The sequence below is a fragment of the Culex quinquefasciatus genome, chromosome 3, assembly GCF_015732765.1.
Source record: "Culex quinquefasciatus strain JHB chromosome 3, VPISU_Cqui_1.0_pri_paternal, whole genome shotgun sequence".
Lineage (NCBI taxonomy): Eukaryota > Metazoa > Arthropoda > Insecta > Diptera > Culicidae > Culex > Culex quinquefasciatus.
The window spans coordinates 17,442,920-17,466,343 of record NC_051863.1 but is presented as its reverse complement, the minus strand read 5'-3'; the positions used below and the strand labels follow the sequence as shown (position 1 = coordinate 17,466,343).

General features: G+C 35.9%; 2 protein-coding genes across 7 annotated transcripts in view; one reads left to right on the top strand and one right to left on the bottom strand.

The window, feature by feature from the left end:
* Window positions 1-23,424, top strand: part of LOC6051016 (G protein-activated inward rectifier potassium channel 3) — a 225,958-nt gene that overhangs the window by 79,698 nt on the left and 122,836 nt on the right. Inside the window, exon 1 of one of the 3 annotated variants that reach the window (XM_038259206.1) lies at window positions 11,852-12,617. The exons of the other annotated variants lie outside the window; for them this stretch is intronic. Coding sequence (XP_038115134.1) covers window positions 12,442-12,617 — 176 coding nt within the window. The 5' untranslated portion in view covers window positions 11,852-12,441. Of the gene's footprint in view, window positions 1-11,851; window positions 12,618-23,424 lie in introns of those variants that run through there. 3 annotated transcript variants of the gene reach the window in all.
* The window catches only part of LOC6052572 (serine/threonine-protein phosphatase 2B catalytic subunit 2), a 149,912-nt gene that overhangs the window by 37,618 nt on the left and 88,870 nt on the right, over window positions 1-23,424 (bottom strand). The window lies entirely within an intron of this gene.

Sequence of the window (23,424 nt, the reverse complement as noted above, 5' to 3'; positions counted from 1 at the left end):
GATATCGATTCCAAATATTCATGTATCAAAAATCAAAATATTAAAAAAAGTTAATCGTAAATTGCAATATTTAAATATATTATCTGAAGGTTTGTATAAGACTTCGGATTATCGAATCACGACAAATAAAAACTTCTCGTATTTTTTTTAATTTCTTACTTTTAACATCAAATTCATGTTCTGCGATCCCAGTTTAGTCAAATTGAAATATTTGATTGCCTTTAGAACAAAAAAATAGTTTTTTTTTAAATATATTATCACCGTCATTTTGGTCGCCATCCTGGATTTAAAAATTCTAAATAATTTTAAAGTCGTTTATTGGTCATACTAAAGCTTGACAATCAAAAACAAGACACCCAACAATTTGTTTTCCTGATTCGATTATCCGAAGATCCAATAATTCGAAGTGAAATTTTTCCGAGGCCTTCGGAGAATCGAGTCTGGACTGTATATTTAAATAGTCAAATACTCATTTAAATAATGACCAAAAAATAAATATAACCAGAAAAAAAAACAAAATAAGCTAATAAAACAATAGAAAAAAAACAGCTTGAATTTTTAATAGTTAGTAAGGCCGATGCAAATAGGTCAAGGAGGGGGCAAAAAAATAAAAAAATATAAAAATTTAAATAACAAGCCATAATCTTCACATTTAAATGAAAAAAGTGTTTCAATCATTAGTTTTCAAAAAATCTAAGATCTGACAAAAACAAAAATTGTATCGAAAAAAAAGATTTTGCATCGAAAATTTTCAAAAAATCTTAAGATTTTTTAATAAACCCAAACATGCTAAAAATGATTTTAAATGCAGGAAAATATATTTTAATTTGATTTCAGGTTGGTGCACTTGAATTTTCATTGAAATTTTGAAGTTTATTGTAAAAATATTTTTTTTGGTCCTCTGATTTTTCGGGCTAATTTTGAGGGGCGGGGGTGACAAAAGCTTTTAAAAATATTTGTACTAGCCTAATTCAATATTCTCAAACTCAAAACTTAAAATAAAATATTGGTTTTAAATGCTTTTATATAACGCCGTCAGGAAAAGTTGTGCATTTTGATTTTTTGTTCAATTCAAAATTCAAAAATCGAAAATTTTGAATCTCAAAAATAAAGCATAGAAATTTAACTACATTGAAAATTTAAAAATGATTTGGAAAATCAAAAAAGGGAAATTTGAAAATTCAGAGGTTTAAAGATTCAAAATTTTTAAATTCTGAAAAAATAAATGTCACATAAAAAATCAGCTATTTTTTAAACTTTGTAATTCAAATATTCTAAAACCCCAATAATTATTTAAGGCAAAATTCGATTATTCGAATGTTAGGAATCATTCAAAAATAACCTTATTTTTAGTTTCGAAGTGAAATTTAAGTTCAGTTACCTCAAATTAGTCGAATTTTACCTGTTCGTTGCTTAATTCATTACAAAATAAAATGTTTTAGGTTCCAAATGCCACCATTTTAGTCATTTTTCCAGATTACACAAAATCAGTCCTCTTCGGAGAATTTTTGAAGTCAGAGGTCTGGAATTTCGATAAAGGCAAAAAAAAAAAAAAAATAGTTCGAATAGCCGAAGTGAAATTTTGGCCAACATTTTTTAAATTTTGAATCATAAATGTTTAATTTGTTATTTACTACAATAAACTAAATTGGGCAATTCAATACAATTTTGATGCAAATATTTTTTGAAGTTTATGTCCTTTGGCTCTGACCAAAGTCAGAGCAAAAAAAAAATAATAATAAAAAATGAAATAAACTTTGAAAAATATTTGCAAAGACCTAACGTGTGTTGAAGATCTAAAAAAAATATTGAAAATGAAAGGACTTTTTAGGCAAGTACGCAACTCGGAAAAAATCAAAACTCTAAAAACTCCAGAAAACATGTTTTTTATTTGAAAAAAAAATACTTAAAGATTTATAAACTAAATAATCTTCTACGATTAAAAATTCAGAACATCAAAAATAAAAATAGGTTATCATTTTTCTAAAGGTCTAAAATTTTTAAATTCTTTAAATCTAACATTTAAATCTAAAAATAATCAGTGTATCATTTTTATATTTTTTGATTTTAGGATAATAAACCTTTAAAAATAGTGAATCTTTTTATTTACCCGGGCAGTTGGTAATAACAAAATTCAAGCCATTTCAATAACAAATACTGTTAAAATAACAAAAAAAAAAATGGAATATTCATGCAAAATCCATTTTCGCATAAGAGTTTAATAACAGTTTATGTTAACATATCAAAATTTGTTATTGGTCTGATATTGGTTGAAAGTCAAAACAACTTGGGAATAACATTTTTTGTTGTGGAAGAATAACTTAAACTGTTATTAGGATGATCGGATTAGTTGTTAAAATAACAAAAAATAATAACAAAGATTTGTTCGAAGATATTCAAAAATGTAAAAAATGTATTACAATAACAATCCAGTAACAAAAAAATCATAACAGCGAATAACAAATCTTGTTATAAATAACATAAAATGTTATTGGCCTAGTATTTTCAAATATTAAAAAAAATTATTCCCACGTTATTTCCGTTTGCTCGGGTAGTTTATAAATTTTTAGTTTGTAAGTTTTTCAAATCTATATATTTTTTCAGATTATGTGAAAAATATTTTTTTTAATAATTCCTTGACCTCTTTTTTGTCCATTTGTGGAGCGTTTTGTGTTCATATGGTGTTTTGCGTTTCATCCGAGCTGCGTACTAGCCTAAATGGTAATTTTTTTTTTCTGTGTGATTTGCAATGATTGTGTTTTTTTAAATTCGATTTCAAATTGACTTTTCTCAAACCAAATAGAAAATATATTTTCAGACTATATACAAATTATCTGTTTATGCTAATTTTTATTACCCTTGACTAATTTCTGAAAAACGAAAAAAAAATATAAGAAAATGAAAAACTTTGATGATCTGGCAACTCTGTCGTGAAAACTCGCTACTTCATGCGATTTTTGATATTTAAAAAAAAATCATATGTCTGATTAATTGAAATAAAAGATATTTATTTTTTTATGGTTAACGATTGACAAATTTCGGTTGACAATTTTGAATAAATTTTATTTAAGCTTTGATATTAGGACATTTTGGAAAACCTTCCTCACATTCCCATGACTCGCTCGATAAGGCGCAGCCCAGGACGAGAACGACGACGACGACGACGACGAGGGGAAGCACCGATCTGGCAGATCAATTAAGAAAGTAAACGAGCCCATAAGATAAGAACCTAACGAGCAAAAAAAAAAAACGGGGAGAGACGCTATCTTGGGGTGTGTTTGTGTATAAATTTTGTGAAGGTAGGAAAAAAAACCAGCCTTGCAGATACCGAGATTTTATCTCGTCGTCAGGCCCACCAGGTTTGCCGGGGAGAAATTTAATTAGTTTCATAAATTTACGGTGCCCACGTGCAATCTCTCGTTCTGGGCCAACTAAGAAACCACCTAGTTGTGGTATTTTTAAAGGACTTGAAGTTGCTTAATTTAATATTTTTGCCTTCCTCACCTTACTGAGGAAAGGCTATAAAATCACTCAAAAAATGAACTTCTTAATTTGACCACCTAGACCCACCTTCACGTATACATATCGACTCAGAATCATGTTCTGAGCAAATGTCTGTGTGGATGTGTGTAGGTGGGTGGACAAAAAATTGTCACTCGATTATCTCCGGATTGACTTTACGGATTTTGACCGTTATGGTCTCATTCGATCCGTCTTGGGGTCCCATAAGTCTCTATTTAAAATCAGCAAGTTTAGTTAAGTACATCAAAAGTTATGCTAAAAAAACGATTTTGACTACATTTCAGAAGATTGTAAAAAGGGTGTTTTTTGTAAGAAACCCCGTCTTGCTATACATTTTTAGAAAGGTATTGAAAAGACCTTTCCAACGAGACCAAAACAATGTAGATCTGACAACCCTATCAAAAGTTATAAGCACTTAAGTGTTATTTACCCACTTTTTTGAGGCCGGATCTCATATATTTTGATGAAAACGTTGTCCGGATCTAGCATGCGACCCATCGTTAGATGAGTAATCAAAAGACCTTTCCAATGAGCTCAAAACATTGAGGATCTGACAACCCTATCAAAAGTTATAAGCACTTAAGTGTTGCTTATCCACTTTTTTTAGGCCGGATCTCATATATTTTGATGAAAACGTTGTCCGTATCTAGCTTGCAACCCATCGTTAGATGGGTAATAGGGTGGGTACGGATTTTGAAAAGTTCTCAGATCAAGTTCTGGTGTGGTTCCCCTTGTAGGGCATACCTATAGAGACTATCACGCCAAATTTAAGCTCATTTGGTTGAAAACTGGCTTGTCTCAAGCGGGTTCAAGTTTACATGGAAATTACTATGGGAAATTTTAAATTTTCGTTCATTCGCTCCTACAGGCCTGGGGAAAACATATAGAAACTTCTAGGATGGCTAAAAATGAGCGGAATCGTCTGGAGAACAACTTTCCCTAAGAGACCAGGTCGATTAGTTCAACCCCCATCGAGCTCAACGGCAATACATTCGGGGTTTTCAGAACCAACGGTTTTCCCCAGAAACGCATCAAATTTTCCTAATCATGCTATGAATGCTTGATTAAAACCGCGACGCCACGTGTCAAACAGCTACCACGTGATTGTAAAATTTGCACCATAACATTTTTTTTCTTATTTGGAGGTTCAGAATACAGCTGAATAGTATCCTGATCACCATTAATGATAATTCTATGGTTCAAAAATTAATAAAGAGTAATTTTTTATAGGCGATGCTAGTCCACGTGGTAGCTGTTTGACATGTGACGTCGCGGTGGTCATCAAGCATTCATAGCATGCTAAGGAAAATTTGATGCGTTTCGGGGGAAAACCGTTGGTTCCGAAAACCCCGGATGTATTGCCGTTGAGCTCGATGGGGGTTGAACGAATCGACCTGATCTCTTAGGAAAAGTTGTTCTCCAGACGATTCCGCTCATTTCTGGCCATCCTAGAATTTTCTACTTGTTTTCCCCAGGCCTGTAGGAGTGAAAGAACGAAAATTCAAAATTTCCCATAGTAATTTCCATGTAAACTTGAACCCGCTTGAGACAAGCCAGTTTTCAACCAAATGAGCTGAAATTTTGCGTGAGAGTCTCTATAGGTATGCCCTACAAAGGGAACCACACCAGAACTTGATCTGAGAACTTTTCAAAATCCGTACCCACCCTAATGGGTAATCAAAAGACCTTTCCAACGAGCTCAAAACATTGAGGATCTGACAACCCTATCAAAAGTTATAAGCACTTAAGTGTTGCTTATACACCTTTTTGAGGCCGGATCTCATATATTTTGAGGAAAACGTTGTCCGGATCTAGCATGCGACCCATCGTTAGATGGGTAATCAAAAGACCTTTCCAACAAGCCCAAAACATTGAGAATCTGACAATTCTATCAAAAGTTATAAGCACTTAAGTGTTGCTTATCCACTTTTTTGAGGCCGTGTTATTTGCTATTAAGTTTTCATAATCCTGTTTGTTAAAGCCTGATCTCGAATATTTTGGTTAAAATGGTAGATGGATCCATTATGCGACCCGTCATTGGATTATTACAAAAACTTCACCGCCGTCATCGTCGGCCTGGATTTCTAACGTTTCCCCCAAATTGACTTAATGCACGGGCTGATTCTCTCAGTTTTTTTCTCGCAAACGACATTTTCTTTGAACAAAAATGAAACTCAGAATTACTAGGTTGCTTTTTTCAGAATGAAGTTTATTTTTGAATATTGATTTAATCCGGGAGTTCCATCATTCAATCTTTCTTGAAAACCGTTAGTTTGAGAACTGGAATAATCTAATTCATCGTCTCGTAGCCGCAGTACCACCCAGTTCCGTCTAAACCCAGTTGCTGCTCAGCTAGTTCTTTAGGTTCTGATTGCACTCCGCCACCAGCAAGAGGTTGTCCACTTAGAGCAGATCGTCGTCGACTTGGTTCCGAACGCCATCCAGTAGCTCACTATCGAACTGGTCCTGTTCCAGTTCGTGGGCATTTTTCCATCGGTGCAAGAATGATATAGAGCCCTCGTAATGATTGCCACCTTCTCTGGCTCTGGCTGGCGCCTCTCACTTCCGTCGGATGCAATCCGGGTCAACAACGACAACGACGGTGGTGATCTACTGCCAAGAACCCGTGCCAACCCGAACAAGTTCGTTAAAAAAACATGGACCGGTAAAGGTCGATTGCTTAAACGGCAGCCACCAGTGGGCACCGGAGCCGCACAGCTTCGTGAGTGACATCGTTCCCGCAAAAAGTGTAGTATAACACCTGAAAGAGGAAGAAAATAGGAAAATTGAGTGATCCCTTTTCCCAACCAAATAACTCTCAAAACTCACCAAAAAACTGCGAGCGATCAGTTCCAGCTGGTAACGCACTCGGGAACCAGAAGCAATGAGCTATTTTGCACAACGGTCCAGAAATTCATAAAATTCTGAAAAATTCACTTTATCTGATCGAGACATGACCAACAATATGAACTGCAGTGGAGTGCGAAGATTGTTTTGACAGTTTTCTGATGGAGAAAACAAACAACACTCGACGAGGGGAGCGTGGATGGAAAATAGTGTGGTAGGGTGTGTAACCGGGTGATCTGTCGGAGTGGTCGGAGTCGTAGAATCATAAATACAGACAAAACAATGTAAATGGGTCAATGTCGGGAAATGTGAATTTCAGAAATTGTTGCCTTCCTCACTTTACTGAGGGAAGGCTATATTGCGGATTTCAGAGATTTTTAGACAATCGTGCAATTTGTGGAAAGCTCTCCAACAAAGTGCACACCTCAAACTACAGCAGAAAAAACTATCCAAGACACACACCCTATTTTGAAACTGTTCTAAAGTGGTCGAAAGTAACAAAGCTCAGTCGAGACACGCACCACTCTAGGCAAGAGGGGGAGAGAGAAGGGGTAGGATTTCAAGAGTGCAAATATTTGGTGAGCAGATATTATTTGCAAGGGTGGAGAATTTGGTGCAAAGTGTGCAATACAATCACTCGAAAAATGAACAATCATGCGACCCATCCTTGAATCCATAACTAAAAGACCTATACAACGCGTCCAAAAGATATAACAGAGAAAAGGAATTTGTAAGTTGGACTTTTATTTTACCACTAAAACTGTAAAAATGTGAGGAAGGCATCAACCACCTTACGGTGGATTAAGTAACGTTTTTGCTGTAGAATTCCTAAAGCTATATCGAGCGTACACGGAGAAAAAAATAGTTCTGAAAATCGTGAACAAGCGTTCATGAAATGCTAAATGTTCCCGATTTTGAGAACTCTTTTTTCTCCGTGTAGTCGCTTTTATGAGGCAGAACTTAAGCATCTCAACTAACGAATTCATGACGCATTCTCGCTTCTCCAGCACATTTATCACTGCATTTAACGAAGATTAATAGTACTAATCCTGACGACGACGACTTATAGTTTTTTTGTTCTGCCCTTCCTCGTCATCTCTACGAGCCGATGCTAAATGCGAAAAACGAGCACATGAATTTTCATGAAAAATTAAGAGCCAGCATTCGAACGCAGGAAAAAAAAAGAAGAAGAAAATTTCCTCCCCCTAAAAAGCTTTCACCAGACACAAAGCAGGCCCGTTTTGTGCAAACCGAGCGCGTCTCGCACGCGTTGAAAGATTTTTATGATAAGCTTTTATACGACCCACCCAGCCTCGGCCTACTTTGGTTTCGCGGACTCGGAAAGCCCACCCTTCGCGGTCCGTGTTCATCCCCAAGTCTGCCACCCACCGTTAACCCTTAAACAGTGCAAAATTGATTGAAAAAATTTAATTAATTAAAAAAAATCTTCTAAAAATTAGTTATTTTTACAAAAAAATTATCTAAATTTAACCAACAATTTTTTCTTAGTGCATTCAAAGTTCCTACTAAGTTTCTCTCCCCTAAAAAGGTGGTGGCTCTCTTCCCCTTTTACTCGCTGGTTGTGGGTGGCGTTTTGCTAATGTACATATATTTCTTGCGAGGCCCCGGCTGATTGTGGAAGCTGTGCGCGCGGAAAATTTGTTCTTTTCGAGTCATTAAATATAATGAATCGGTTCGGTGTGCTTAATTTTTGTCGCTGCTTGACGGTTTGGTTTTTTTTCTCTTGCTTGACAAGGAAACTCTGTTTTGCTGAGGCTTTTCCGGGGTGTTTAAAACTTTTGGGTAAAATTTAATAAAAAATAGAAAAGATTCAACAATTTTTTGAAACTTTACTGGAAGCTTTCGTTTTATTTAAGGTTATGTTTGTAAATACAAATAAGAATTCCAAATATTTTTTTTTATTCCATTGCAATTGCTGAGCAAATCTCTACGAAAACGGTATTTTTTCTTCAATTTAAAATTTTTATATTTTTCAATGCTGCTGAATTTTTTTTGTGCCTTCAGTATTCCTCAAAGAAGCTATTTTGCATCATTAGTTCGTTCATATAATTTTCCATACAAATTCGGCAGCTGTCCATACAAAAATGATGTATGAAAATCAAAAAATCTGTATCTTTTGAAGGAAGTTTTTGATCGATTTGGTGTCTTCGGCAAAGTTGTAGGTATGGATATGGACTACACTGAAAAAAAAAATAATACACGGTTAATTTTTTTTGGTGATTTTTAGTTTAACTTTTTGTCACTAAAAGTTGATTTGCAAAAAAAAATATTTTTTTTTTTTATATATGTTTTAAAAGACATCAAATGCCACCTTCTCAGAAATTTTTAGGTTGTGCAAAAAATCTTTGACTGATTTTTTCAAAAAATCTAAATATTGGTCGCAATAAAATTTCAACTTCATTTTTTGATGTAAAATCGAATTTGCAATCAAAAAGTTCTTTAGTGGAATTATTATAAAGTGCACTGTTTTCAAGTTATAGCCAGTTGTAGGTAACTGTTTTGAAATAGTCACAGTTATAATTTTTTTAAATTAGTTTTTTTTGATCTCTCTGCAGCGAGTCAATGTTAAAAAATGAAATGAGTCAATGTTATTCGTGAAATTTTCCGATCTTTTCAGAATCAATGTTTTCATTTTTTTTAAATCAAGACTAAAATTTCAAAAGGGCCAAACATTCAATATTACGCCTTTTTGAAATGTGAGTCTTGATTTAAAAAAATGGAAATATTGTTTCCGAAAAGATCGAAAACTTTCATGATTTTTGCTTATTTTAATATTGAATATCGAACCATTAGTTGCTGAAATGTTTGCGTTACGTTATAAAAGAACGCTACCTCAGACTACGCCCCAAGCACTTTGCTTGTCATTACTCATAATTGCAGTACATCCGAGAGCACCCGAAAATGTATTGCAAAAATTATAGCGGTCAGCCTGCGTTGTGTTTACCGCTGTGACGATTCATTTCTCAGAATCTACAGGGAAGGAAGGATGCATGGACATACCTTGCCAAACGTTCAGCTTAATGCAATTTCTTTTTATTTTTTTTTGTATATTTTGTTTCGAGGAGGGGAAGGGGGTTTCAATATCCCAAATTTTGCGTTACGTAATAAAAGAACGCTCCCTCAAAATGTATTTTTGTTGATGATAATCGGCCATCCAAGTGTAGGCTGGAATAAAAATGATGGTGTTTTTTTTATGATCAAACAAATATAAATTACTTTGAAAGAATATAAAATATTCATAATATTTTCTTAATGCAGGGTATTCCCCTTTTTTCAAAGAGTCATTTTTTTTTAACGAAAGAAAAGATCACAAAACTAAAAATTAACCAATAAAATAATATTTTGAAAGACTGGAAAAATATACAGAAAAAGAAAATTGCATTTTAAAAGCATTTTAAAAATAATAATATTATTTTTTGAAGGAATTAAAGATTATTCGAAATATGTTCGAGATCAGCTTTTTTGCGTAAATTTCTTGAAGGTTCTGCTCATATTTGTAAGAATGGAAAAATATTACAGAAAGAGGAATTATTTGTTTTTTTTAAATATGTTCGAATCCCTATTCATGTAACTTTTTAAAATAAAATAGGTTGCAAAAATTTACAAAAAAATTTTAAGTCTATAATAGATTTATTTTAAAGAAAATAAAAATATGTGACAATGTGGGTACCAAAAGTCAATTACAACAATTTTGGTACTAAAACATATATACAAATATGTTAAAATTTTCAAGTTATAGCATTTTTAGTGAAAAAATGTTCATTTTGCCCGATTTCTAAAGACCCAAAATTTTATTTTAAACATCTTGGAATCCAGCCTAAAAATCTTGAACCTTGCCCATTTTTTGATATGTTTTGTAAAATTGTCCGAGAATCCTTTAAAAATATGCCGAGCTTCCGTGGCCGTGAGGTTACGGGTTTCGCCTTGTAAGCGGAAGGTGATGGGTTCGATTCCTGTCTGGCTCGGCAAAGTCAGATCCCTTCAAAGAGTAATTCTACTCACTGGGAATACTGACCGGTAGGGGATGAGTTTCGACTAGCGGCGTGCTGGGTTTCCAATCCAGAGGTCGTGAGTTCGATTCTCGTACCGGAATGATGAAGTTTTTAAATAATTTCAGATGTAGGCACTTTGGTCCAGACACTGTCAAAACGGCATTTGAAGTTTTCATTAAACTTTTTCAAAAAAAAAAAAAATACTTTTTTTCTCAAAAGTTAAACTTATCATCTTTTATTTGCCCACAAGAAAGCTTAAATCAGTAAAAATGGTGCGAAGTTTTTTTTTTGAAAAAGTGTTTTTTGTAATATCGACGAAAATGGCAATGGTAGGTCACCCTAATGGCCTAACAAAAAAAAAAAAACAAAAAAAATGCGGGTCTAATTATTTTGGCCAGGGAACACCCAGTCCAAAAGGGTCCTAAAAAACACGCTTAAAAACCATTTCTGATTACTTTTTGTTATTTTAATGCAAAAAAAAAAAGTTGACAAGACAACCCGTTTTCGATGGGATCGACTATGGAAACAGCTGTCAAGTCGGACCGTTTTTTGTCTAGAAGGACCGCGAGGTTATTTTTTTTAAATTGGGTACTAAAGCCCTATCTCAATTTTTATGTACAACGGTAAAAAACACGATTAAAACCATTTCCATTTTTTAATCCAAATTTTTTTTTTTTGACAAGACAACATTTTTTCGATGGATCAACTATGGTCCCCTTTGAACGAGCTGTTAAGGTTAATTTTTCAAAATTGATTTAAAAATCCATTTTAAATTCTTTGTGGTCGTACAAAGGGTCATTGTACTCAGAAAAATAAGCTCTATCGCTCGCTGTAAACAATATATCAGCAATCTAAGCTTCATTTTAGGACCCAATTGATTTAAAAATTCATGTTAAACAGTTTGTGGTCGTTCAAAAGATCATTGTACTCAGAAAAATAAGTTTTATCGTTGTAAAGCTTAATTTTAGGACCCAATTTTTAAGCACATTTTTTTTTGTTTTTAACTTTCGTATGGAACTGCTGTACATTTAAAAATGTTGTTATTGGCATTTTTTGTTTTGCTTTTTTACAAAGTAAAAATTGGGTAAATTTATTAATCCCAACATTTTTGCGAAGACACAAATTTGATCAGAAAATCCCTCTTCAAGGGATCGATTTCTATATATTTGGATGTATGAGGTGACAAACATTTTGAATAGGTAATATTTGCAATGGCCATAGTGATAAGTGAAATAAAAAGTATTGATGTGTGATATTGAATTACACATAACACTTCATTAAGGTTTACGATTGAGATCAAATTTGATTTAATTTCATGTAAATTTATACTGCCTGTCACGTCAAATCAAACCCTCAACGCTAACTTTTGACCATCTGCGAATTCATCATCACAGCAGCAGCGCCATCTTGGATGAGTCGACTCTGCAAGTTACGCTCTACGAATTTCGCGAATTATTCGCTGATTGCGGATTTGCCACAACAGGGGGTTTTATTTTTAATTCTGTCTGATTCTTCTGCTTCTCTTTGTTTCCCCTTCTTTACACAATTTATCTTCCGATGAGACAATTGGCTTTTTGGTTTATTTTTGCCCGAAAATACATTCACCAACCAACACTAGCCTGACAGCTGGCGCAAAGTGTGAGAGAAGCTAGTACCGATCGCACACCAGATGCCGTTGCTGAGATTTACTAGCTCGGGCAAGTGTGTCTGCCAAAAAAAGTGAAAAATCATGCGCGAAACGAGTCCGGTGGTTTGTTATTGTTTTGCGCGGAAAGTAGTCAGCTTCAATTTTTCGAGGTGAGTGAAATTGGCGAAATTTCCACCTGTGCGAAACAGTTTCGTTTTTGCGCGATACAAAACTCGTGACACGAGGCAGAGTTGTTCACGTCCGTCACGACGACGACGAAAAAGCCAAAACAAGAAGAAGAGTGAAAAAAGTGACAGCTTAATTAGCTGTCATCGTCGCGCCACCAACACACTCACACCGGGCTGTGTGCACAATAGAAAGGAAGAAAAGAAATCGCAGTGACCAGTGAGAAGTGAGACGTGTGAACCGCGTATGTTGAACCTGTTGCTATTGCCAGCGGCCGGAGTTTCGGTAGTACAGACAACCAACATGACGACGGCGACGAAACCACCACTGAAGCAGTGCCACAGTGAGGTGTCGATTGCGATCGACAACGACAAGTGGGCCGCCATGTCGGCGGAAACGGACTGGAACGATGAAGCGAGCAAGTAGGTGCCGAGCAGGGAGGGAGGGAGTGGGGTTTGTTTACGTTTTTTTCATGTTCTTGTTTTGACGTTGACAGTTTGGAATAGTCAGTGGTTGCCATGGAAACAATGTTGAAGTACTGCAGATTCCTTTGAGTACCACCTGCCGACAGAAATTTGTTCGGGGGACATGCACAAATACCGTAACCAGAAATATTCCACTATGAACAGGGTTGTAAAAACTACATAACTACAAACATATGGGAAATTGGCCAAGCTTTTCGGTAAAAATATTTACAAAACTGAAAAATCAGGTCTGTTATATAGAAATGGCCAAAAATCTCCAAAATCTCCAAAAATTGCCAAAACTTCTGTTTTTCAACATTTTTATTTTTAAAACTGGTTCAACTTTACAAGGATTGGACCAATGATAATGGACAATATGGAGACTTTTATGTAAAATTGTCTAGAGAATCGATTCTCGGTTTTTAAGAATTTTGACGTTTTGACCACTTAAAAACAGTTTTACTAAATGATTTTGGTATTTTTTAGGAGAGACATACCATTCTGCATTTTAAGTGAGTCTTTGTGTAACATTTTTGGTTTCCTCAACAATATTGAGCAAGAAAAATCGTGACATCATCTTGAAATTTAACTTTTAAACTTTAAAATCGAAAAATCTCATGGAAGTGGCGTGTATTTTTCTTTCAGTGTAATAAAACCCGTCCAATTTCCAACAAGTTTGTCTATTTGAAACGATCCAACGGCTTCGAGAAACAAAAATTTTAAAAATACGAAAAACAAAAACATTTCAACAACTTACGCCCTTCTTAAATATCATTTCTGGGTGCAATTGGCTTCATAAACACAAAAATGACTTATATATAAGCCTAGGATTTACAATTTCACACATTAATAATATAGCACAGCAAAAAGTTTTTTTTACAAAAAAAAACAATGTTTTTGTCAATACTTAGATATTTTGAAAACTTATGATTGTAAAACAACTTTGCTGATGTAAAATGCATATTTAAACATTTTTGGCCTGTGATTTTCTATTTATTATTTTAATTGACACTTTAAAACTTCAATGTTATGTTTTTTTTTAGATTCAGGAACAAAAAGATCAATTGCAGATTTTTCTCAGGGATTTTAAAGAAAATTTTCGCAGCTCTTAGATAAAAAAAATTAGGGCACTCATGGCCATTATTATTTAACTTGAAATGTCACATTTAGAAAAGAGAAGGATAGTAAATTTGTTTTTACGCTTTAAAAAAGTGAAATTCCTAATATTAAAAAAATCCTCATGCTTTTTTTCATCCTGTGTTTTCTTATATTTAAAAAAAATCAGAAAATTCGAGAATTTTCCCATTAATCATGAATATTAAAAAAAGATTTTTTTTTCTTTTCATAAACATAGAAAACTTTTTGTAATGCCTTAATCGTTACCGAAAAAAAAGTTTTGAAAAACTACAAAACGCATTTTTTCTTTATCACATTTTCATTCAAAATTACTTCTTGGCGTTTCATTCAAAATTACTTCTTGACAGTGTTTCCAGATTATGACATAATGATTATTACAAACATATTATTTTTTCTTGAAGCTTAAAATTTTATGATAAAATATCACCTATTTTTACAAGTATTCTCATGTGATGTTACCTTAATTAATGTGTAAACTTGATTATCATTTTTTGTTAACACATGACAAATTTTGTGTCAAAAAGATGTGTAATTTTACATCAGGAACGGATATAATAAAATAAAAACATTCGCTACGAAATTTCTCCGTTTTACGCATTAGTTTTGGTAGATTTTAATTAAAATGAAAATATTATTTTTTTTCTTACTTAAGGCTGGTGCAAATATTTTTTTTAAGTTTTTGTCAACCCCCTCCCTCTCCCCTCTTCTCAAAATGGACACAAAAAATCACGGGGCAATTTTTTTTCTAAAACCTCGAAAATTTCAATGGAAGTCCAAATGCAATCTGCTGAAATTAGATTAAAATGCTTTCCCCTTTTGAATTTTTGACAATTTTACCGCACAAAGTTGTTTTTTGCAAAAAAAAAAGAAATGTTTTCGTCAAAATTTACCTTTTTTCGTCAAAAATTACCTTTTTTTTAAATTAATGATTGCAAAACAACTGAACCAGTGTAAAATGCATTTTAAAACACTCTTGTCATTTACAGGTTAAAACTATGGCTTGTTATTTATTTTTTATATTTTTAATTTTTTTTGCCCACCTCGACCCCTTGAAAAATATTTGCATCAGCCTAATTTAACTAAATTACTGTGTTTAAAAATTGATATTTCACAGAACATTACTTAAATTTCACTAATTTCTGATGTAAAATTATACTTGTTTCACACACAATCTTTTGTGAAAAATTTAGCGTCAAAAAGTGTAAATTTACATCAGGAATCCGTGAAATTTTAACCCCTCTCAAAATTAAACATATTTTAACTGTGTATCTTGAGTTGCTCAAATATGACTTACAAAGCCAAAAAAAAACCAAGGTAAAATCGCATGCAAAAGCATGCACATTACCTTTACATGTATGGTTTTTTACACACTCAAAAAAAATTGCATTTGATGGGATCAAACCAAGCGCTTTAAGAGCTCGACTTATGCTCATAATGAGCTTCATATTTCTGGGAGAATTATTACAGAATTCGAAATTTATTTAAACCTACACAATAGAAAAAGTTGGATTTCAGTACACAGAAAAAAATAATCATGGTAATATTCATCAGGAAATGGTGACAGATCTTGTGTCACAAAAAAATGATAAATTTTACCTCAGAAAATGATGAATTTTCATCAGTTTTTGATGAATATTCATCAGGTGAGCAACTCTCTACGAAATCGGCCGATTTCGAACATTTTTATTTTTTCTATTTTTTTAATTTGGCTCAAACTTTGTGGGGGCCTTCCCTATGAACAAATAAGCTATTTTGTGTCATTGGTTCACTCATACAAGTCTCCATACAATTTTGACAGCTGTCCATACAAAAATGGTATGTAAATATTCAAACAGCTGTAACTTTTGAGTGAATTTTCTGATCAATTTGGTGTCTTCGGCAAAGTTGTAGGTATTGTTGAGGACTTTTGAGAAATAAATAGGTACACGGAAAAAAAATTGCAGACTTTTTAATCAACTTTATTTTCACTAAAACTCAATTTCCCAAAATACGTATTTTTTTATTTTCGAGATTTTTTGATGTGTTTTAGGGGACAAAAATCCGCAACTTTTGAGCTATAGAGAAACATGGTCAAAAAATCTGACGCCAAGTTATGATTTTTTTTTAAAATAGTGATTTTTGGAAAAAATCGAAGTTTCATGCAAAAACAAGTTTGACATTATTTTTGAATGCAAAATTGAATTTGCAATCGAAAAGTACTTTACAGATTTTTTGATAAAAAGCTCCGTTTTCAAGATATAGCCACCGAAAGTTTGATTTTAGCGAAATATTTGCAGTTTTTTGATTTTTAAAAATAGTGACCATGAATGACCATTTCTAAAAATATTTTTTTTGAAAAGTTCAGAAAATTTGCTATAAAATTGTCTAAGAGGCATTGAAGATTGGACATCGGGTTGCTGAGATAGAGCAGCTTTAAGAAAAAGAAACACGAAAATTGAAGTTTTCTAAATCTCACCAAAACAACCCACCATTTTCTCATTGTTATCCGAGCATTCGTTGGTGAAGGTTGTCTGAATCAACATGACTCGTCGCGTCCCGGCGCAAAACGCCGGCAATATTGCCCTACCTGCGGCTCAAGCAGGCAAAAAAGTGGGAATTTCCAAAAGGAAGGTTGAGGCCTCAACTGATGGCCAAAAACCGGGGATTTCCAAAAGGAAGGTGCTTTTGGAAGTGACATCGAACAGCAAAAAGACGAAAAAGAGCGACGGTACTGTACCGATGGATGAGGAGGAGGAGAACTCTTCGTCGCACGAGGAGCAGCTATTGAAGAACAACAAGTTCGCTGGACTGCCTGACGAGGACCAGGTAGCGGAAGCAAAGGAGAATGAAGTGAAACAGCGAAAGGAGAAACTGCCTCCTTTTTATGTGCGGCAATCAGCAGCAACGATCGACTTTCGAGCGGGGCTGGTTGAACTCATCAAGTCTGGGAAAGTCCTAGGCAACATTCGTCTGTGTCAGGACGGATTTAAGGTGCTGGTGCAATCCAGGCAGCACTATCAACTGGTCAAGGATTACTTGACCGAAAACGAGGCGGAGTACTTTACCCATGATGTCGCCATGGATAAGCCGTACAAAATCGTCGTCAGAGGTCTGTACGACATGCCAGTGGAGGAATTAGCTGCCGAGCTAAAAGTTTTGAAACTGGATGTGTTGGCCGTGCACAAAATGAGCCGACGCAACAAAGACATCAAGTACCGTGACCAGCTCTACCTGCTGCATTTGGCTAAGGGATCGACGACGCTTCCTGAGCTGAAGGCAATTCGAGCGGTTTTCAACATTATCGTGTCGTGGGAGCGATACCGACCAGTGCATCGTGACGTCACACAATGCTTCAACTGCCTGGGTTTCGGGCACGGAGGTAAGAACTGCCACCTGAAGCGTCGTTGCGCCAAATGTGGTACCGATGCGCACATCACATCCCAGTGCATCCAAGATTCGCTGGTGAAGTGCCTCAACTGCAACGGTGAGCACTCGTCAACCGACCGAAAGTGCCCCAAGAGAGCTGAGTTCGTGAAAATTCGGCAGCAAGCATCGACGAAGAATCAGCCTCAGCGTCGTAGAACTCCTCCAGCCCTGGTGGAGCAAAATTTTCCACCTCTTCAACCGCGACGCCAGGTCCCAAACTTGGCACCGTTGCCGTTGGATCCCAGGAAGAGAGCTGAGATGAATCATCCACGGCCGGGTTCCAGCCAGGAGCCGAGACCGCCACCACCGGGCTTCAGCCAGGAGCCAAGACCAACCCAAGAACCAGCAGTTGAGGAAAATGGTAATGATCTTTACACCTCAACCGAACTCCTCAATATTTTCAAACAGATGTCCGCTGCACTGCGTGGATGCAAAACCAAGACCCAGCAGATTGAAGTGCTGACCTCGTTCGTCATCCAGTATGGATCGTAGGTCCCTCAAGCTGCTGAATTGGAACGCTTGCTCCATTAGGAGGAAGAATTTAGAGCTGGTGGATTTTCTTCGCGAGAAGGAGATCGACGTAGCCGCCATCACGGAAACTCATCTGAAGCCCGGTGAAAAAGTTTATCTGCAAAACTACAAGATCGCGACGCAGCTCGATAGGACCACCTCTGGAGGAGGAGGTGTGCTTGTCGCTGTTCATCGTGATCTCAAGCCACGCCGGCTGCCACACTTTAAGCTGGACATCATCGAGGCCGTTGGGTGGAAATTCCCACTTCGGTTGGCCCAGTACTCTTCATTGCTGCATACTGCCCACGTCAGGTGAATTCCAGAGATGGTTCAGCAGCAAAACTGAAGAGCGATATCCAGAAGCTGACACGGCGGAGCGCAAAGTACATCATCGCTGGTGACCTCAACGCGAAGCATGAAGTTTGGGGCAACAGCAGGAGGAATCGGAACGGAGTGATTCTGCACAACGATCTGCAAAACGGATACTACAACGTTGTGAGTCCGGATCGTCCAACGAGGGTGGCTCGGTCTGGGAATCACTCAATCATCGACTTCTTCATTACCAATATGGCTGAGAACGTGGCTCATCCTGAGGTGTTTGAAGAGTTGAGTTCTGATCACTATCCGGTGGTTGTGGAGGTTGGAGCTTCCGTTACTCCGCAGCGGCAACCAACCCGGAAAGATTACCACAACGTTGACTGGCAGCAGTTTCAGCAAGTGGTCGACAGCAACATCGACTATGATCAACACCCGGAAACTTCTGCCGATATTGATCGTTCGCTGGAGGTGATCCAGCAGGCTATCAACCAAGCAGAGGCTGCCAACGTTCGGGAGGTTCCTGTTAATTTTAAGGTAACTGATATTGACGTAGATACTAAACACTTGATTAGACTTAGGAATGTTTATAGGAGACAATATCAACGGACTGGGGACTATGACAAAAGATTTCAGTGAACAATTTGAACAAAATCATACAAGACCGACTTGACAATATCAGAAATCAAGAATTTTCAAAACATGTAAGCCAGCTTGGGAATTATTCAAAACCATTTTGGAAACTTTCAAAAGTTCTTAAAAACAAACCAAAGCCTATTCCTCCTCTTATTGTTGAGGATTCTCCTTTGATTACATCCGAGGAAAAGGCAAATGCACTTGGGCTTCATTTTGTTAGTTCACATAATCTTGGCGCTTCCATGACCAGCCGTAAAGAAACATCAGTTGCCAATAGTATTTCAACAATCAATGACTCTACCTTTGAATTTCCTGCAGATTCCCATGTTTCTGGTGAGGAAGTCAAAGTTGCAGTTAAACAAATGAAAAATATGAAAGCTCCAGGCTTTGATAACATTTTAATCTGGTGTTGAAAAAACAGAGTGATCAGTTCTTTCAACATCTAGCCAATATTTTCAATAAATGTTTGCAACTTGGTTACTTCCCCACCAATTGGAAGCTGGGCAAAGTCATACCAATTTTGAAGCCTCAAAAGATCCAACATCGCCAACAAGTTATCGTCCCATTAGTCTTTTGAGTAGTCTGTCCAAACTCTTTGAGAAGGTCATCTATTCAAGGCTTTTGGATTTTACCAACGATAATAATATAATTTTGAACGAGCAGTTTGGCTTCCGAAAGGGACATAATACTGCTCATCAGCTTACGAGAGTAACTAAAATCATCAAGCAGAACAAGCTTGAGTCTAAATCAACTGCTATGGCTTTGTTGGATGTTGAGAAGGCTTTTGACAATGTTTGGCATGATGGTTTGATACATAAACTGTATTTATACGGTTTTCCAATGTATCTTATCAAAATTATCCAGCACTATCTTTCGGAGAGATCGTTCAAGGTTTTTCTGAATGGGATTGCTTCTGGATTATTCAACATTGATGCTGGGGTTCCCCAAGGAAGTATTCTTGGCCCACTTCTGTACAATATTTTTACATCTGATTTGCCTACTCTTCCTGGTAATGGTGTGTTGTCACTTTTTGCTGATGACACTGCCGTTATTTATAAGGGTAAAATAACCAGATATTTAGTTGGCCGTCTTCAGAAGGGTCTTGACGTTCTTTCCGAATACTTTGGCGACTGGAAAATTCGCATAAATGCAGCCAAAACTCAAACCATCATTTTTCCACTTTCCAAATCGGCCAGATTTGTCCCAAAGGATGATGTTTTGATTAAAATGAATGATGTTTCGATACCCTGGTCAAAGGAAGTTGTCTATTTAGGTCTCATACTTGACTCGAAACTTTTGTTTCGGCAGCATGTAGATAAAATATTGAACAAGTGCAGCATTCTCATCAGGTGTTTGTATCCTTTAATTAACAGAAAATCAAAGCTATCTTTGAAAAATAAGCTAGCAGTTTACAAACAAATAATTTACCCCGTTATTGAGTATGCAGTACCTGTTTGGGAGTGTTGCGCTAGAACTCATAAATTGAAGCTCCAGCGTGTCCAAAACAAGGTACTCAAAATGGTTTTGAATGTTCCTGGCTGGACAAGATCAAGTGAGGTTCATGAATTAGCAGAAGTAAAAATGTTGGATCAGAAGATTCAAGAAAAATGTTTGAAATTCAGGGAAAAATGTGCTATATCTGAATACCCCTTGATTCAAGGATTGGTTTAGTTTATGGTAAGATTAAGTTAGTTTTAGGTTAGGTTATGTTTTCTTAACATTTTTTTTTCCTCATTGTACCTAGTGTTACAAAAATGATAAATCATATACTTTTAAAGTTATAAAAATGAACAGTGTTTAAATCACGAAAAGCAAACTAAAGCTGAAGAGCCACAGCTGACCACTTATTATGTAAACCAAATGTAATTATTATAAGAAAGATTCAATAAAGTATATTTAATTCAAAAAAAAAAAAAAAAACCCACCATTTTCTAATGACGATATCTCAGCTACTAATGGTCCGATTTTCAATGTTAAATTATGAAACATTCGTGAAATTTTCCGATCTTTATGAAAAAAATATTTTGAATTTTTTTAAATCATGACTAACATTTCAAAAGGTCGTAATATTCTATGTTTGGTCACTCATGGTCACTTTTTTAAAAAATCAAAAAACTGCAAATATTTCGCTAAAATCAAACTTTCAGTGGCTATATCTTGAAAACGGAGCTTTTAATCAAAAAATCTGTAAAGTACTTTTCGATTGCAAATTCAATTTTGCATTAAAAAATAATGTCAAACTTGTTTTTGCATGAAACTTCGATTTTTCCAAAAATCACTATTTTTTCAAAAAATCATAACTCGGCGTCAGATTTTTTGACCATGTTTCTCTATAGCTCAAAAGTTGCGGATTTTTGTCCCCTAAAACACATCAAAAAATCTCGAAAATAAAAAAATACGAGACTTGTATGGGTGAACCAATGACACAAAATAGCTTATTTGATCATAGGGAAGGCCCCCACAAAGTTTGAGCCAAATCAAAAAATACAAATAAAATCCATTTTCGGTTTTGGTAGAGAATTGCTCAGGTTCACATTTTTACACATTTTTTATGTAATATTACTATGTAAACATTTGAAATCAATTAAAAAAAATCGCCAAAAATCCATTTTAAACCAATTTTTCATCTTTAAAAAGTATTGGAAAAAAAAAAAATTTATGGATTGGAAGTTTGAATTGTTTTATGTGAGTTTGCCAATGTTTTGAAAAATGTCATTTTTTTAGGGGTCATCTTTGACTGTGTTTTTTTAATTAACATTTCCTGTATTTTAAGTAAAAAGATGTATGCAGTATTTTTTTTTAGTGTCCCATACTATGGCTCTACGCATGTTACTATCAAAAACAAACATAAACTAAACGAGATAAATGAAAATTAAAAAACCAAAAATTGAAACAAGAAAAACACAAAACAAGAGAAGTGAAGTTTTTCGTAGAACAAAATTAGCTCAAAATGACCTCCCGAACCAGAGAAAAAAAATATGGATATTTGGGCAGCAGAGAGCTAATGGCAGACGAAAATTGGATTAAAAATTATTTCCATCAAAATGTACAACATAAAGTACACAGTGCTTAATTTTACACCAGAAACTGTTTGAACTTTAATCAGTTTCTGTTGAATTTAATTGTTTGTACATTTATTTACCTTAAATGTTACAAAAAGAAGTAATATTCAAGTTTTTATCCAATCCTTAACGATTACACAGCAAAAAAAATCTGAAAAGCAGCTGCGTGTAAAATTCCTGGGTGTGAAATATTTTTTTCATTATTTTATGAAATTTTATGTAATATTACAGCCGGAAATATGCAGCTCAACAGTATGAGAAACCTACTTGACCAAAATGTCAAGCTCATATGTGCGTGTATCCTTCCCATTTTTCATCGGTCTGATGGCCGAGCGGACTAAGGCGCCAGCCCTTACTGTTGATGCTGGGTTTGAATCCCGTCGGTTGCCACTTTTTTGTGTTTACAAAAATTGAACATATTAAGTGTCTTTTTTTACGAAGGAGATGTGCACGCTTTTGCATGCGATTTTACCATCGAATTTATTGTTGTGTAGTTTTTTTTTTTTATTCTGGGCATCGATTTGCATCCTTGAAGGTGGATCCATAATGCTCAATTTGAGTGTTCATCATTCGAGCAATTTAATAGCTTTTCTCTGCCAACAAACCGTTGGGACCAAAAGCAGTCCAAAACTGAAGCAAAACTCGTTAAAAACTTGGTGCCATTTCGCCACGCGACACACGGCGCTGCCCAGTGCTGTGAAAGTATCGCAAAACTTATTTTCCCTTCCGAACTGCGACGAATCTTTCGGCCACCGGTCGTAAAACGCTAAATTTAACTTTAATTACTCCGGTGTCGAGAAACTGCACTGCATTCTCACCTTTTTGCCTTCAATTTTTGCGGTGACAACCAACGGAGGCAGTGTTGCCATCAAGGGTTGTCCCCCAGGACTCGCAGCAGTAAACGTGCCGCGCCAAAGCCTGCTTAGCTGACATCTACATCGCGCCATCATCATGTTCCCGGGTTAATTTCCCCTGGGGCCGATGCTGCTCTTCTCCTCCTTGTTTGGAAATCCGAGCAGGCCCCGCAAAACAGGACCGCAAAAAGCGCCGGTGGCGCCGCCTCCTGGAAGGTGGCCAAACATTGGCGTGTAGTTTTACTAAACATTTGGTTGATGCTGATGTTTGCGACCCGGGTTCGGTTTTGGATTTCTGGGAACACTGCGCTTACCCCGAAGGGGGCGATTCCCTCGCTGCTTGTGACAGATCCGGAATTGAACCCCTTTCACCGTATGTGCGTCACTGGAAGTGGACAAATTTCCGAGGAACTCAACTCACTTGGAGAAAGTGCTTTGTGTAACAGAATTAGAAACCTAGTTGCAAAAAAACGAGCAGTTTCGAGCAACTGCGATGCGTCAAACGTGAAGTGACTAAGCACGCTCCCTAATTTTGCATTCCTCTTTGTGCGATGCTTCGCTTGGAGCACTTTTTGACATAAAGGTTGCCCAAAGAACACCTCAACACTTATTGACAGACGGTTTTCGTTTGGGTGTAACTTTCGCCCACTTGTTTTTCAAGTTTGATACGATTATTAAATAATTCGATTTAGGCCCTTCTCCAGAGAAGGACCCGCTGCAAAATAGCTTCACGGAAGGTCACCACCGCAGAGCTAACAAGCCCGGAACCGACGGAAATTCGATAGAATCCGGGCACATCCTTGCCCCCTCGGGCAACGTTGCAGGATGAGAGACAGCTTGTGAGGA